At 32.9% G+C, this 16609-nt stretch overlaps 1 protein-coding gene across 1 annotated transcript; it reads right to left on the bottom strand.

The window, feature by feature from the left end:
- Positions 1 to 5434: 5434 nt before the first annotated feature.
- Positions 5435 to 15586, bottom strand: LOC133174526 (collagen alpha-1(XXIII) chain-like). The gene is made up of 19 exons (XM_061309639.1): positions 15428 to 15586; positions 13608 to 13694; positions 13319 to 13370; positions 12795 to 12821; positions 12591 to 12662; positions 12170 to 12313; positions 11840 to 11938; positions 11479 to 11620; positions 10980 to 11151; positions 10544 to 10706; positions 10095 to 10246; positions 9615 to 9762; positions 9245 to 9517; positions 8712 to 8758; positions 8011 to 8215; positions 7440 to 7515; positions 7251 to 7314; positions 6457 to 6542; positions 5435 to 5569 (listed from the first exon to the last, which is right to left on the bottom strand). The coding sequence occupies exons 1-19, from the start codon at positions 15584 to 15586 to the stop codon at positions 5500 to 5502; spliced, it is 2238 nt and encodes a 745-aa protein (XP_061165623.1). The 3' UTR covers positions 5435 to 5499.
- Between the last annotated feature and the right edge of the window lie 1023 nt (positions 15587 to 16609).

The raw sequence follows: 16609 nt of genomic DNA, 5'->3' as shown, positions 1-16609 counted from the left end.
GTACTTGACTGCCAATTTCATTACATTTCCAATATTGATATTTGCTTAATTTATCTACACATACACTTACTGAGGCTTCTTTACTAAATTAATATTTTTTCTCTGTAATATACAAAATCTGAAATTACGTTTAGAATGGTTGAAGATTATTAAACTTTAAGAAGACCCAGTACAATCAACTGTGAAGTAAACTTTAAGTGAAATATTTAAATATATTTATATATTTCTACTATAGATGTAAAATTTATTGTTTTGTTAAGGAGGTTTTGCTCTTATTAAGGTGCCATATCTTGATTTGTTGATATTTTAAGCTAGGCCACCTATAAATGTGCCAGTTGGCCCTCTAATACTCTTAAATTTTTTGAATGTCCAAAAATATTTGGAATTAGGGTGAAAATTCTGTACACTGTTCATAAAAAATGCACAAATTATCAATAAAATACTGTCAATAAAAGATAATATAATATTTGAATAATAGGGTTGTTGAACAGTGTAACTTCTTTCACAAAGACTAAGAAAATGCCTGGTTCAGTTGTGTGTGGGTTTCAAGCATTGCATCAAACTTTGTACGTCATTTCTTATATTTTTATAAAGATTACTGATAGGAAAGGTGCTCTGTTAAATTAGATTTACCTAAATAGATTTATTTCTTTAGGAATAGATAATGTTTGTCACTTTGAAACACAAACCCATGTGCCCTTTCTACATTGTGATAAACATGTTTTTGTGTGTGTGTGTTTTCTTTTCATTGTACTGTTAGGGAACAGATAATTAAATTACAAAGTAAGCTACATGTAAGCTAGCCAATATTCACATCCCCTGTAGCATCAGTAGCTTCTCTGTGACATTTTTATGAAGACAGGCAAGTCGTATAACTCTTTAAAGATGTTAGTTTATCATCCGAATTCATCTATTTTTTTTTTTTTTTTTTTTTTTTTTTTTTTTTTTTTGATGCATACAAATAAATGAGTACATTGTTTTAAAAATATTTTTTGTTTTTTTTTTTGAAAGGGGTGGGGAGAGAGAGTTTTTTTAAAGGATAAATAAAAACGTAAAATGGAAGGTACAAATCATTTAATGTTTGTGCAAGACTTCGTAAAATACATGTACAAGTAATGGGCATGCATTGATGTAGTTTTAGTCATCCCTTTACTGCTATTAATAATGCAATATTTATCTTTTTTACTTCTGTGTTTTTTGTTTTGATATTCCTGTCCGTTTAAGTTTTCCTTTTTCCTAGGGTATTCATGTAACTAGAATGTACCGTAGTTCGTGCAGTAGTTAAAACATACAAGGCTTGTATTATCAGAAGTTGTCCTGATCTAAGTATTAGCAAGAAATTTTAGTTAGAGTAGTAGCGAGTGGTGCACGGGGGAATTTTTATGTTGATGAAAGTCTAGTTTTTGTTTTTTATCTGTCGTTTAGAAATTTCTTAAAATATTTCATAGTTCATAGAAATTGAAATTGATAATCTTGAACTAGATTTTGTTTTATCAGAATTATGTATGTGAATATTCCAAGCTGTTATGAAAAGTAATATGTTGTAAATTTAGAGAAAAACTAACCCTTATCTTGGTCTGAAACAAACCAGAAGTAACTGGGTGCTATTTCTCTGTATAAGAAATGGGTTTTTTTTTCTTCTTTTTTTTTTTTTTAAATTTTGTCAACAGTTTGCTAAATGTCAGTCATACATGTATCTCTTGCAATATAAATGTTTAAATATTTTTTCCAACAATTATCTATAAAAAAAAAAAATATCAAATTAATGATACGTTTTGTAAGCGTTTTGTGTTTCCTAAGACCTGTGTGCTGAATTAAATACAGTTGAACTGTATATACATCTAGGTACATATATAAGCGTAAAAAAATTGAATGCACCAGTAGTTCTTGACTAATTAGTGCAATTATAATAATGTCTGTGATCAACATCATCATTTACATAAATATACATCATAATTTTAGTGGAGAATTTGGATAAGCATATAATAGCGGCGCGTAATGAGCTAAAATACATGCATGATAACCACTGAAATAGATACGCTTAAAAAGCTGTTAAAGCAATAAACTGATGTGAATTTCCGTCAACGTTAACAGCGTATGATTTTCTTCACTCAAAGTGATATAAATAAAGTTTCCGTGTATATTTCACTGGGTGAATTCTTGCGTAAATGAAGTTAATATTGTCGGAAATAAAGTATATTTCATTTCCGAAAAACAGACATCACAACCGTTTACGATTAAAAATTATTATATAATAGCTGTTTGTCATCTGCATAAATGTTTTTTTTTCTAGGATTTTTGTCGAAAAGACAAGGGAAACAGAATTTTAACACATCTACATTTCAATATCGTGATTTGCTTTATCTGGCGGCTAAGTTTTTATACCAATATAAATCATTTTCTTCGTCTATTGTTTAGTAAATGCAATTTCTACGCCATTGTTTTATATCATTCTTGCTATATGTTTTATGATTTAAAATGTCCGTTTCGAGGATTATTTATTATATGTTTTTGAGCTTAAACGTGTACATGTGTGAATGATTTTTAGGCGGTTGGTTTAGAAAATGAAATGAGCTCTATCTTTTGTCTGTGCAAACGGCAATCCTCGACTGTCTCAGCTACGCTCAATACAACTTCGGATGTGATTGGTGCAGGAATATGCTCCAAATCGATGAATTTCTCCGCCGGAACTGCCTTTTAACTCATTTCATATTTCCCTCTGCATAAAGTTCACCGAAAAGATTTCCTATCTTGTCTAATTCTTCCTTGTACGTTGGTTTTGATTACAACCTTCCGTTGATAGTCTTTGAAAGCAGAAACATAGTGCTGGGTTGGCCACAAAATTAACTCAGAGAAATAATACTTGGAAGAATTTCGAACTGGATCACATGATTGTATGAGCAAAATTGTAAAACACCGCTCACGTCCGAGGTTAGCTAGCGTGCGAGGAACGAGCCTCTCGAGGAGCTATGAGTGATGCCTGTGTAATTCTATGGAAATCTATGCTTTATGGTCCTATAATGAAATGCTAGAAAGAGTTCATTGTAAGGACGAGGTAGACCCGTAGCAACGTTTTCAAAAGTTGGGGGTGGGGGTGGGGGGAGCAACTTCTCCAAAAGAAAAATCTAAACTGACCAAAAAGTGCAGAGGGGGGGGGGGGGTTCAACTTCCCAAAAAAACCTGGCAAGCAAAAAAAAAAAAAAAAAAAAAAATCCTAAATAACTGTCTGATTCCTGGTGCTCGACCTTACGGCAACAAAAAGTGAGGGGGTGCAACCTGCATCTAAAGGTAAATTTACTATGGCAAGATACTATATCCAGAAAAAAGTGAGCGCCCCCCCCCCCCCCCTGCATGTTAATAACATTATGAAGCATCTCACAAAAATTTGCCTACAAGTCGTTTTGTTCCATTTTCTTTTTACATCTTCTTTTGATGTAGGATAACTAGGGATCTTCTTTTGCCTCCTTTTATTTTATGTTTGCGTTTTGTTATAAGTGATTCTAGAAATAAGTAGCGGCTATCTGTTCACTATTTTTATATCAATTTTATCCAAATGTCAAAGAGTATTCACCAAATTTTCTGTTTTAAAAAATAATATTCAAACACACGGGTTTTATAAATTCTTAGTTGGCTTTGTCAAATCCATGATCATGATGTTTGTCGATATTTTGTACAAGTGGCTGTTTTGATACTTGAAGAATTCCATTATTTTATTTCATCCTATTGTACATGTGTATAATATATATTTATAATGATTCAGTGTTTCTATCACAAATATGGTGATAAAGTAATGTTATGTTCTTGAAATGTTTTTTTTTTTGTGTGTGTGTGTGTGTTTTTGTTTGGGAAAGGTGTATAAGTTTGTTTTTAAATGCAAAATATATATACATAGTATGTATGCGAGTGATATTACCATACTACAAATGTCTCTATTCCCCGAAACGAAATAAATATTTATAATAACATATCAATTGTTTAGTTATATATACAAAAATTAAAAATGAAATCTGAAGATAACGAACAGTAATCAAGCTTATAAATCCATTGAAACAATACAAGTTTGGAGCAAGACAAAACGGACTTCTAAAAACATCCAATGTGAGATCAGGTGCCATGAAGGAGTAAGCATCCCCTGCCGACCGGTCACACCCGCCGTGAGGTCCTTGTCATGATCGGGAAAACGGAAAAATCCGTAGACTACTCAGTGTAAAAATAATGACATAGCAAGTCAGTCCACATTCGACTTAATTATATATTGTTTTTGCTGACAAGGTCATTGTATCGGCCATGGAATTTGCGAAATCCAAGTTAAGATTCGGCATTATATGCAGACGGTTTTTCCAGTACTTGTATTAACTTTTCATCGTTCTTTGTCTCTCTAGACTGTATGTTCCTTTTTTAAATAGGTTGTATATTTATCACGGACATTAATCAATGAACTCGAGAATATTTTCATATAAAAGAAACTAGACGTACTGTAAGCACTCAGCTCACGAAAATAAAGTAATAACCCCCCCCCCCCCCCCCCATATGAGTAAAATGTCACAGTGCATTTCTTGGCAGAAGGTGAAAGAGTAAAATGGATTCTGTAAAATTTCCATTGAATTTAATTCAGGGATTTAGGAGGAGTTGCGTTAAAAAAATGGAAACCCCCTTTATCGAGTATATATAATTGCAAAGTTCATTTTGAAAACCCCAAAATTCTGACAGCGTCCGATCAAAAAGTAAAAAAGAAAAAAAAGAAAAAAAGGTACACAATGTATAGACCCATGTAATAACTTAAAGGATTCTGTAAAAGTTTCGTTGAATTTTATTCAGTGATTTAGGATGGTTGCCTATGAGAGATGGGTACCCAGAATGTTAAAGAATGGCAAAGTCCATTGCTATTGGAAACCGCAAATATATTTCCGATCGAAAGAGGTGCAAAATGGCACTACACATGTATGTTATAACCTTAAGGTTCTGTAAAAATGACATTTAATTGCATTCAGCGGTGTAAGAGGAGCTGCGAATATGTGATGGCTACCAAGTATGGCAGAGCTCATACGAGAATTCCCAAGTATCTGTCCGATGGAACGTGAAATATAGGGTGCTCAATGGCACTAGCTATGAAATCAAGATTTTGTGAAAGTCAATTACAATTTACACTTATCACTATACAAAGAACAACTAAAAGTAATTGCCATAGATGTGAAATTGTACCTAGCAAGGGAATACTAGATAGAGTTAAATGTAAAATTCTAAGTTGACATATTTTAGATGTACAATATATTTGAAAGCCAAATATTTTGTATTTTTTATATCTCACTGTTTTCCTATACAAGTATATCTTTAGAACCCATCAAAAATAGTTCTGCAAAACTTTAGGCCTAAAATTGTTGTATAAATTGCAGGTTTAAAAAAGACTTCTTTATATAGGTTTTATTACATGGTAATGTACACAAATTACATTTGAATATAATATATAAATATGATGAAATTAATTTGGAGATGGCGTAGTTATCCCAGTATGGCAAGAGATGGACGTTTAACTTGTGTGGCTTGTACAAACTCTGAAGCCTCACCGCCGCTGTAAACAGATATAAAAGATACTGTAAGTAAGATAAATCCTGTAAACTAATCATATGTTGTAAAACAAACGAATCATACTAGAATGGGATAAAGCGCATTATAAACGGATACTGGTACTGTAAAGAGAACAACCTCATATTGTAAACAAACAATTTGAATTATTCGAGGATAAAGCACAATTTAAACGGATAAATCATACACTATAAATTGATAATTTGGGGGATTAACACTGTAAGCGGATAAATCATACACTATAAATTGATTATTTGGGGGATTAACGCTGTAAACGGATAAATCATACACTATAAATTCATAATTTGGGGGATTAACGCTGTTTACAAGAAAGCAATTGCAAAGGGAAAAAATCCCATACTGCAAACAAACTAGAGAAAAAAGGAAAGTGAGAGTGAATAGCAAACGGATAAATCGGTCAACATAGAATACAGGGCACTGTTAATCCAAAATTGTAACAAAAGTTATAATTAGATAAAATGTACCATTAATGGAAGATCCCATATCATATAATGCAAATAATACCATGTGAAAAAAGGTTATTCTGTAGAATGTCTTCAAACAGTATGGAAACCATGCATGTTTTGCAAGCCCTAATGGCTGCAAAATGTCTTCATTGAGCATGCGCAAAAACATAGTCCCTTGTAATTATATGGCATGATTATGATGGCATGTCATCATAAAGCGCACTATAAATGGAAAAATCCCATACATATACTTTGGAGGAATGAACCACATAATGTAAACTCGGTGAAAAACAGCAAACGTATTTGTTAAACTATTTAAATAACCCCAAACTTAATGTACCGTACGTAAATGCTATATACAGATAAAATGATGCTTCAGTATATATTAAATGAGTAATTTTCTTACTTTGCATGTTCATTTTTCCAAACCACGTGACCTCCCAATGACGTCAGATCACCGCTATTTAAGGCGGCCCGACATACAGGTAAATTCTACAATATCAATAATCATCATTCTGGAATTAGAATGTTCAATTATCTATGGAATGAAAAAAAAAAAAACCGGCTATGATTCCTCTCTAAAGAGATGTTTTGCCAGGAACAGAAAATGGTTTCCTTTTAAATTTCTCGCTAATTTTTATATTCATATTTTATAACTAATTTACAAACTAAATATGATCTTTGAAGCCTATATACACATGTATATATTTACTAAGATTATTATTAAATTTGTCTATTTATCAACATTTTGGAAAGAAGTACCGTATAAACCAACTTTTATTCGCGTGCGAGAAATATTCGCGACTTTCGCGACCTACTTTAACTCGCGAATATTAATCGCCGCGAATCATTTATTTTGCTTTGTATTCATAAAGATTGTTTCCTCAGTCGCGAAAATTAATCGTTGCGGATTGACTTTAAACTGACGAATCGCGAATAAAACACACAAATTGTTGAATATAATAGTTGGTTTACAGTATTGTTTTTCTGAAAAAAAAAATCTATCTATCAATGATTAAAGTTTGCATTATGAATACTTTACCTAGTCATAGTGTAGATTTTTATTGATAATATATAGAAAACATTTTAAAAGACAGAAGTGTATTTCTTTTTTAAGTTACCGAAAATATCTGAAACTAAAATCTGCGCATGCGTTAAAATTCAGTTTAAAGCACTAGAGAGTCCATGATATATTCCTACCAGTGCGAATCGATGTGCGTGGAAGACTTCATTAAGATCAGTACATCCTGCAGGACAAGTGCCACTGAAATTTAGAAAAATAACATTCTACTCAAGAATTATGTTTCAAATTATTGAAATATATACGCCTACGTCATAACTAAATGGCGTCATTTCCATTGAATAATTTATACATTTTCTAGATTTTACCCGCAGTAAGACTTGTCCAATTTTGCACAATCAGCAAATGTGGTCTGACATGTGAGTTGCCCCATGTCTTTATAAACTAGAAAAGAAAAAAATATTTTTCTTTTTAATTAAGAACATACTAGTCATGTATTACATTACATCCATCATATGTTCACTTCTCATTGAAATGGATATTCCTCCCCTCAATTTTATAATCAGGATTTGTTTATTTCTCAGTTTTTCTACTGAATCATAACATTCAAACTGTATGTACTGTAACAATCACAGGCACCTGACGTTAATACACATTTTTCTTTTAATAAAAAAATATACCCCGTACCTAATAATACATGTATTAATAGGTAGGGGGTATATTTTTTTTATTGAAAGAAGAATAAGTAACGTCAGGTGCCTGTGGTAACAATATAATGATTTTGTTATGACTTTGTCAAGGCCATGACTTTTATTCACGGCAAGGTAGTTTGAGAAAGAAAACAAAAATTAACCACTATGACAACATGTACAAAAGGCGTTGAATTTCATTTTCAAAAAAAGTAGCTAATGAAGCACTTGTTGGTTTAGCAAGATTTACCATAAAAGGCGGCAAACACATTTCCGGTATCCGTTGTAGCCTCGCACTGGTATTCTCCAGTGTCACGTTCCCCTGTCATTGCGAACTGAATACTCCCATCCGGGTTAATGTTGTGAACCGGAAATGACCCTGTGACCTTGGAATACTGAAGGTTGTAATGATCAGCTTCTGTAACCCTGCACAAGTTTTGTACAATTTGTCCCACCTAAAAGAAAAGGAAACGAAAATCTTGTAAATTTAATCTCGAGTTTGTTTATTACTGACTTATACAAGACACCTTTTTATTTATCAATATGAGATACATTATACATGACTTTTTTTTGTATCAAACTAATGCTATAGAATGTATATTGGGATGAATATCCATTTAACCCTTCATACCTAAATCTCATCTATGGACTTGAAAGGAGGGTTGTCATTAACTATACATGTAGACTTGAGAGGGGGGGGGGGGTGTGGGCGGGGTCATTCACAACATGTGAACTTTGTTATGTCAAACACTGATATCTCGAAAACCCGGTATATGTCGAAATGAGTTGACCGTACCAACCACTTTTTTTTTTTAAATTAATGTCCTAATCCTTGTCATTTCAAATCGGATATTTCAAAGTTTAATTTTGGTCTCATTAGGTTCGAAATTATCAAGGTTTGACTGTATATGAATCTTACTTTAAGTAAAATTGTTCAATTAAAATATTTACCTTAGCACCGACGTATTCTAGATCTGGATGAATTTTTGCTTTTCCATCTGAAACAAAATCCCGTAGATTAGTTTATATTATCATTAAGCTCATAGAAGTTCTATTCCAATTTTTCTGATTCACTGAAGTGAACCAAGCATATCTAGATCAAAGCTGAATTTTTTCCAAAATATGAAAAAAAATCTCTAAGGTACAACTCAGGTTTAAAATCAAAAATAACAAGGGCACCGCAAAGCAGAGCATTCCCTCGAAAAAGGCACTTCGATCCCGATATAAAATTATCACTTGCGTAATTTCCGTTACGCACGCACGCACTCACTCTATCAAACTCAAACATACGTGTTACTTTATCCCCTCAAACTTCGTTGCAAGGGGATAACAAAACTGAATAAAACTTTGAGACTAGTTAAAGCATTAACGTTCAAAAGAGTCTCACATCGCTTACACCGACTATATAAAAAGAAATGGATTTATTTAGAATTACATGTGTATTATTTAATTTCATAAAATCTAAACAAAAAGAATAAATTTACCTTTTACCATTAATTCTACAATTTTTTCTTGAATTCCCAGAATGCTCTCGGCTTTACAGGTATAATTTCCGGAGTCCCTTACATGAACATCCACTAGAAGCAGACCATTTACAGTTAACACGCCCTGGTTGATAACGGGGACACCATTATCTTTGGACCACGTGACCTTGGGCGGAGGATAGCCGTTGACCTTACATGGTAAAATGACGGTGTTGTTCTCTTTCGCTGTCACGTGATATATTGTTCCTACGCTTCCTTGAATTGTAGGTTTTGCTAAAAAAAATAACGAAAAAAAAATGCACAGAACTTTTTGAGACACAGAACTTTAACCTTTGATCTTTAAATTTGCAGGCCACTGGTCTAATTTTACCTAAGTGTGTACAGCAGTCGCTGCCAGCTCCAGTGTCCCCCTTCTCCCCCTTTTGTCCAAAGTATCCCTGTTGTCCTCTCTCCCCTTTCTGACCCTGTGGACCGGAAGGACCAATGGCGCCAGCTGGACCCGGAAGTCCATTGTATCCCTATAAATTGATATTTTATATACATGTACCATTATGTAGAATCAGAAGAGTTTGGTAATTTTGTTTGCATAATTATACTTTACAAAATTGTTTTACACTAAAAAATTATAGCATTACTACTTTATTTAATTTTCTTTGCTATAAGTCAGTAACTAACATCATACAAAAAGTGAACAAAGACCTCAGTGAAGGTTAGAATATTACATACATTTGAAATAAAAAAAAAATGCGCATAAATTCAATGTCAACTTCGAAATAATTTTCAATGTACATGCATACTAGTTCATCTACATTAATTTTACAGTGTGTTACAGTGTCATTTTCTCTCTCACCCTAGGCCCCAATTCTCCCTTTAATCCAGGCAGGCCTTGAGGTCCAGGTTGCCCTTTTATTCCCATAATCCCTGGTTGTCCAGGTGAACCCGGAAGTCCAACTGGACCTATGCTTCCGTATTCTCCTTTCTGCCCCGTAACCCCCTGAAATCCTAAAAAAAAAACAGTGATCTTTTTGAATAAAGAATAACTACTAGACTTTAACCTGGTATTTAAGCTAGCACTCTGACAAAATTTAAACATAATATAATATATTAATTGATCAATTTGGAGACTGAAAAAAATGTATTTATGCAATAAGGATGTTAGGTCAAGTGAATAATTTAAAATAAGAGATTTTATAACTTGAGTAATGCAAGTCTTGTATGTGATACACGTTTAAAAAATCTTGCAAAATCATTTGCTGTAAAATTACGAAATCAAAAAAAAAAAAAATAAAATAAAATAACCTTGAACTCCTTGCTCTCCCTTTTGACCTTGCGCACCCGTAAATCCCATCTGTCCAGCTTCTCCTTTTTCACCCCTCTCTCCTTTGGGTCCGGACAAACCAGGTACTCCTTGATTGCCTTTAACACCAGCAGGTCCGAATGGACCAGCATCACCAGTATTTCCCTTTTCATTGTAGACAGAAATAAACGTTTCTGGCGTGTGATGATTTTTGGATTTAAGTCATTAGTTTTAGACGAACATAAATTAATTACTGTAGAAAGTTCACAGACGAAGCGGTTTTAAGAAGAGAGTGCTTGAATGTTTTGAAAGTTTGTCTCTCTAACAAAATTAAGAATTCAGGTCCACATGTTTCTGCACAGTTTGAAAAAAAAGTTATTGGACTTGTATTGAAATATTAAAAATTAATTAAGCAATAATTTAAAAAAAAAAACCCACCTTTGGTCCCTGTGGTCCCATTTCTCCTTTCTGTCCCTGTAATCCCTGAAGTCCATCTAATCCTGCTGCTCCTGGTGCACCGGGAAGTCCCATCTGACCTTGTTCACCTTTTGACCCAGGTTGACCCGGAAGTCCTTGAAGTCCCACGGCGCCTTTTGGTCCCTGGGGACCACTGAAATATTTCTTGAAGATTTCAAATATTTCAACAAATAGAAAATCATCATAAAATTTTAATTGCAATTTGTACATTTCTTCGTACAGATTTCATGAAAAGTTCATCCCACTGAAATGTTGATTGCGTATATATGTTCCATGATTTTTTAGTAAAACACCACGGTTTAAAGTTGAGAGAGAGAGAGATCATAATAATACTGACAGATACACGGGTAGACAAATTATTGCTATACAAATACATGTAGACATGGAGAATGCAGACAGACAGACATTGAGATATATAGGCACAAAATGATCGAATACACTAAGTGACAAACAGACGGACCTAACTCCTTGCTCCCCCTTTGTTCCAGTCGGTCCAAATGGTCCATCTTCGCCCTTCACACCTTGTTCTCCTTTCTGCCCCGGGAGTCCAGTAGCCCCCTGTAGCCCTGGTAGACCCGGGGGTCCTGATAATCCTGGTTCCCCTGTAATTTCATGTTTAGTTACATATCAACACAGAGGAGGATCTTGAATTTATTCAAGATTTCACTTTTTGAGTGACACAAATAGCAACATGCTTCTATACTTGAGTTGAGTATACATATTAAGACAACACAGTGGAGGATCCTTTATAAATCCATAATTTCCTTAAAATATTTTTGTTTAGTTATACCTTGCACCATTTAATGATACAGTTTGCTGACCTTTACTTCCCGGAAGTCCAGTAGTTCCCTGAATCCCAGGAGTACCCCGTGTTCCGTTCATACCATTCTGACCCGCGTCACCCATCTCACCCTTTAAACCTTAAAAATTCATAGGAAATGGAGACTTGCCTAGAAGTACTTTTGTGTGAAGTCCCTTCAGACCTATTTTCAAATCTACATCTATCCTTTAAAAATCGCTTTTTATAAATCAATTGGTTTCGTTTTTGGTTTCAACACTATGAAACGTTATTAATACTATGTGTAAGAAAAATTTTGAAGCAAGCTACATGATACATAAAATTATGTTTAGCAGTAAATTTCAATACTGACCTTGAAGCCCTTGTAAGCCTTGAACACCAGTGTCACCTTTTACGCCAGTTTCACCTTTGACCCCTGGTAAACCCATGTCACCTTTGGCCCCTACAGGTCCCATTGGTCCGTCACCACCTTTAGATCCATTGTGTCCGTCCGCACCTTAATAAAACAAATTACATAGTGCAAAAATATTCAGATACAAAAATTCTGATATGAAGGGTCATACATGTATTAACAATATCAGATTTGGAAATTCTTTGATAGTTCAGAAATAAGTTTAGAAATTAATATAAATTGTTTTCTTTTCGCATAATTTGGTACAACTGAAGTAAATTTAGATATAATAAAAACGTTTCGATTAGAATTGCTTTTAATAAAATGTTTCAAATAAATGAGTCAGATTCGAAAAATAGATATATAGACATGTGAGCTTTACCTGGTAAACCAGGAAGTCCAGCAAGACCTTGAGCACCTTTACTTCCGGTATCGCCTTTACTTCCGGGTAAACCTAAATTTGATAAATTAAAACAAAAACATCAATGTCTGCAAGTAATTATTATCACTATGAATTTTATGATTATTTTTAAACAGACTTTTTATTGTAAAAGTCCGTTTTGAGAAGTTATTAAAAAATCTTTACCTGGAAGCCCAACTTCACCCTTACTCCCTGGAAGTATGATGAAAATAATCAGAATGTGAGGTTGTTTAAAAACATGTATTGTCGTCAATATACTTAAGATAGTCTAGAATTTTACGTAACAAGACATTTAATAATAATTTGAAAATACTCATAATCATCTAATAGCAGTTGAATAAAAATATAATAATTATACAGTAAGTGTTCTTCTTCGGTCAATACGATGAAAAAGAAAACCTTCAAGTACAACATTCCCCTCGCCCTTCGGGCTCGGTAAAAATTGTACTCCTTGGGTAATTAAATCATTGAATTGACCTTTAAAAAAGCTCTAATTGTATAACTAAAATATCAGATATATACATTTATCTAAATTTTAAATGCTATCGGAGGATCAAAGTTTTAATAAATATTCCTTCCAAAAATAAATAATTGGCAATACAGTAAAAGTTATGCACGGTACATGTTTAAAAAAACACACACACACACGTTAAAAGCGGATACCTTTCTATGACATAAAGTGGACGTACCTTGTAAACATATTGTTGTATTGACATTACATTTTATTTCCAATTGTTGATTCTGAAAAAAAAAAAATGGAATTATATATTTATAAAACCGCGCTGAAAAGATAAAGGAATTGCTAGAAAATTGTACTGCTGAATTTAATTAGAGAAGTAGATCGATTAACAATCTTTAACAGAATCGGTTACAAATACGCGAATTGAATTATTTTGTATCAAATGATCGTATTTTATATATATTATCCCAATTCCCCTTCCCGGATAAAAAAAAGTTAGATCCACGCCCGAGTCTTACCGTTATATTTCTGATATAAGTAGATAAATCTCCAACAACTTGTCTCTTTGTCCTTTCTGTGTCACCATTAACTTTTCCAGGGTCATTCTGCAGAATATATATTTTAAAAGGAATGTGTATTTAGTTCAAATCAATTAAAATGAAACAGAAATGCATGTACGGTATTCATAAAAGCATTTATTACAGTCCCAATATGTTAAGATTTTCAAACAACTGTTGTCATTTGATAGTGGGTGAAGACAACCAGAAAACACGAAAAGCTCAGAGCTGTTTGTATAATTTTTTTTTTAAATGCAGAGAAATTCAAAATCAATCTTACAGAAGCTACTGTTTAGGTCAGGCTTTTTTTTTTTTTTTCAAAATGCAAATCATGATTCTAACAACACACAAAGCTTACCCACAGGTTCCTATGGACCCTCCCCCTTTCCACATACAACCCCAAGACTTGTTCATCTATTTTCACCATTTAACGGTTATATTTACTTATTTTTTACACTCACGTAAATTGTATATACGATAGACAATTTAAATGGGAAAAAAAATCAAAATAATTGTTCCATGGAGAAAAAAAATACCCCACTATATAGGTATAGTGAGGTACTTTTTGTTTGGAACAATGATTTTACCCACTATTTTTCCTTCTTTATAATTGATATGGAACTGTATTAAATATAACTTATGAAAAGAAAAGACGAAAAAGCCCTGGGGTAGCATATCGGTGGGGAGGAGGGGGGGGGGAGTCCTGTCCACAAGAACCGGTGGTTACAACGAATAAAAAAAAGCCTAAAAAGCTAAGTTTGCAAAATAAAGAAAACAGTATTTGATAGATTTTTTTTTTTTTTGGTTTATCCAATTTTTAATAAATGCAGTTGGGATAATGACTTCCTCAATCATTCTGAATTAAATTTACATATCAAAATTATATACACTAAAATTACTTCATCCCCAGTAAATTGGATCCATTGTGTAATATAAATAAACAAATAGATAAAATAAACAAATACATGTAATGTAAGTAAATAAAGTTGTTTTAAAATACAGTAGTAACAACAGGACGACGTAATGATTTTTTTGACAACCCTCTTATATCCTTTATTTTTTTCTTCTTCTCAAGAAAATAAGAATCGTGGACCTCCATATATATGTTTGTTGTTTTGATGTGGTGGGGGCTGGGGGATGGTGAACTGATGCTTTTTTACGCTGTAGATAACTTGAGAGAAGCATTGGAATTAATCCTCGGAACGAAATCGACACATTTCTGAAGGGAGAAAAAATTGCAGCGGATGTTCCATCAGAACAATTGAAACAACCCCCCTAATGAACTGTCTAAATCAAGCACAAGTTGGGTGAGCTACATGTATATACATCACAATATTTATATGTCAAGCATATCCAAGCGGCGGCATGTATGCAAGGAGAGTTTCAATTTGAAAATCTTATCGAATATATACAGCGTACATGTATTTCAACATTTATACATAACAAAACCCTGCTTACATAAATGCAACCAGCAAATGCAAAAAGCGCAAAATGAGACTTTCATCAAACACGAAAATCAGAATCATTATAGTCCATATACCTTTTCCAGGTTAAAGATCGTGGTGAAACCTATTAAAAAATGTTATTACTTTATTACTGTCATTCCCATTTAATATAAATATATATATATATATATAAATAAGTATAAATTTCTCTGATTTATTGATTCAAAAATTTATTAAGTACTTCACATTTTGACCCAATTGATTTTATTCTGTGACACGTAAATTTTCGGAATCCCTCGAATCTATAGCTAGAACTTGTACAGAAAATATCCTTACCGATATGAAGTTGCATTGCAGTTTTAAAAACTCTATATCCTGTTTTAGTGTCCATATTTGATAAAAATTTACTGCAACAAGACAAGCAAGCGCAGTTCCAATTACAAGCGCGCTTGTGACGAAGATGCAGCCAGAATTTGTGTTCTTATTTTGTGACATTCTTTCTGCGACAGTTTGACCCTTTGGAATATTACGAGAGAACTATAGACTATAGATCTAACTAAGTTGGTACGTTCTTACTGACTTAAGTAGGCCAAGGTAGATTAATTTGCTCCTTACGGAAATTCGACCGATAATTTTTAGTCAGGTTTTCTCAATTTTGCTTTGCCCCCCCCCCTCTCCCCCTTTAAATTTGATTTTTTTCTTCTTCCCTTTTTCTATTAATTTTCATTTTTTTTATTATTTCCATATGTTTAATATTTATTGTCATTTTTTTTATTTTAATTTTTTTAGTTATATTTTGTTCATCTAGCGTTGGCCCTTAGCCCTGAGCTGGGTTTAGAGCGCCGTGAGACAGGCTAGATTTACACTACTGCTGAATGTAGTTCTTTCTATTTGTTTGTTTGTTTGTTTTTGTTTTTGGAAATTTATTACTTACTTTTTTTTAATTTTAATATTTTTTTTTCTTTATTCATTTTTGTTAAATTGCAAATGCAGACTGTATAAAAATTCAAACTCCAAAATTATGTTGAAAGGATGTTCAGAAATTTGAGTTACATTTCATAAATTCCTTTTTATATTAAGCAGACAGATATTCAATATTAATTTTCTAATAGATGGAAAAATTTTATGAGATGAATAAGAATTAAATAGTTTATTGATTGATTAATAATATTCTAAGAGTTTTAAAAGTATATAGACAGGATCCGATTATTATAAACAAGTTCATCACAAAATTACATCGGAGTGTCCTAAACCTGCGTTATCTGTGAGTGTCAAAGTATGTCAAATGTAGAATATATGTGAATGAACTTTCCTAATCCTCCCAATCAGATATTCATCTAGAAGATATATAAAGAAAACGAGAGAGAGAGAGAGAGAATCCTTTTTCAGAAATTCTTAACAGATCAAGGTGGACCAGAGTGAGCAGAACTAATGCAATTATAGTAGTTTGGAAAGTATCACTTTTTTTAATCCCTTGTTGCAAATTACATGTAAATAAGTACTTATACATGTTCCCGA

This window comes from Saccostrea echinata, unplaced genomic scaffold (assembly GCF_033153115.1).
Source record: "Saccostrea echinata isolate AGI-Se365-2 ecotype Australia unplaced genomic scaffold, CSIRO_AGI_Sech_v1 ptg000058l, whole genome shotgun sequence".
Lineage (NCBI taxonomy): Eukaryota > Metazoa > Mollusca > Bivalvia > Ostreida > Ostreidae > Saccostrea > Saccostrea echinata.
Note: the sequence above shows the minus strand (reverse complement) of the source record. Positions and strands in the feature narration are given on the sequence as shown.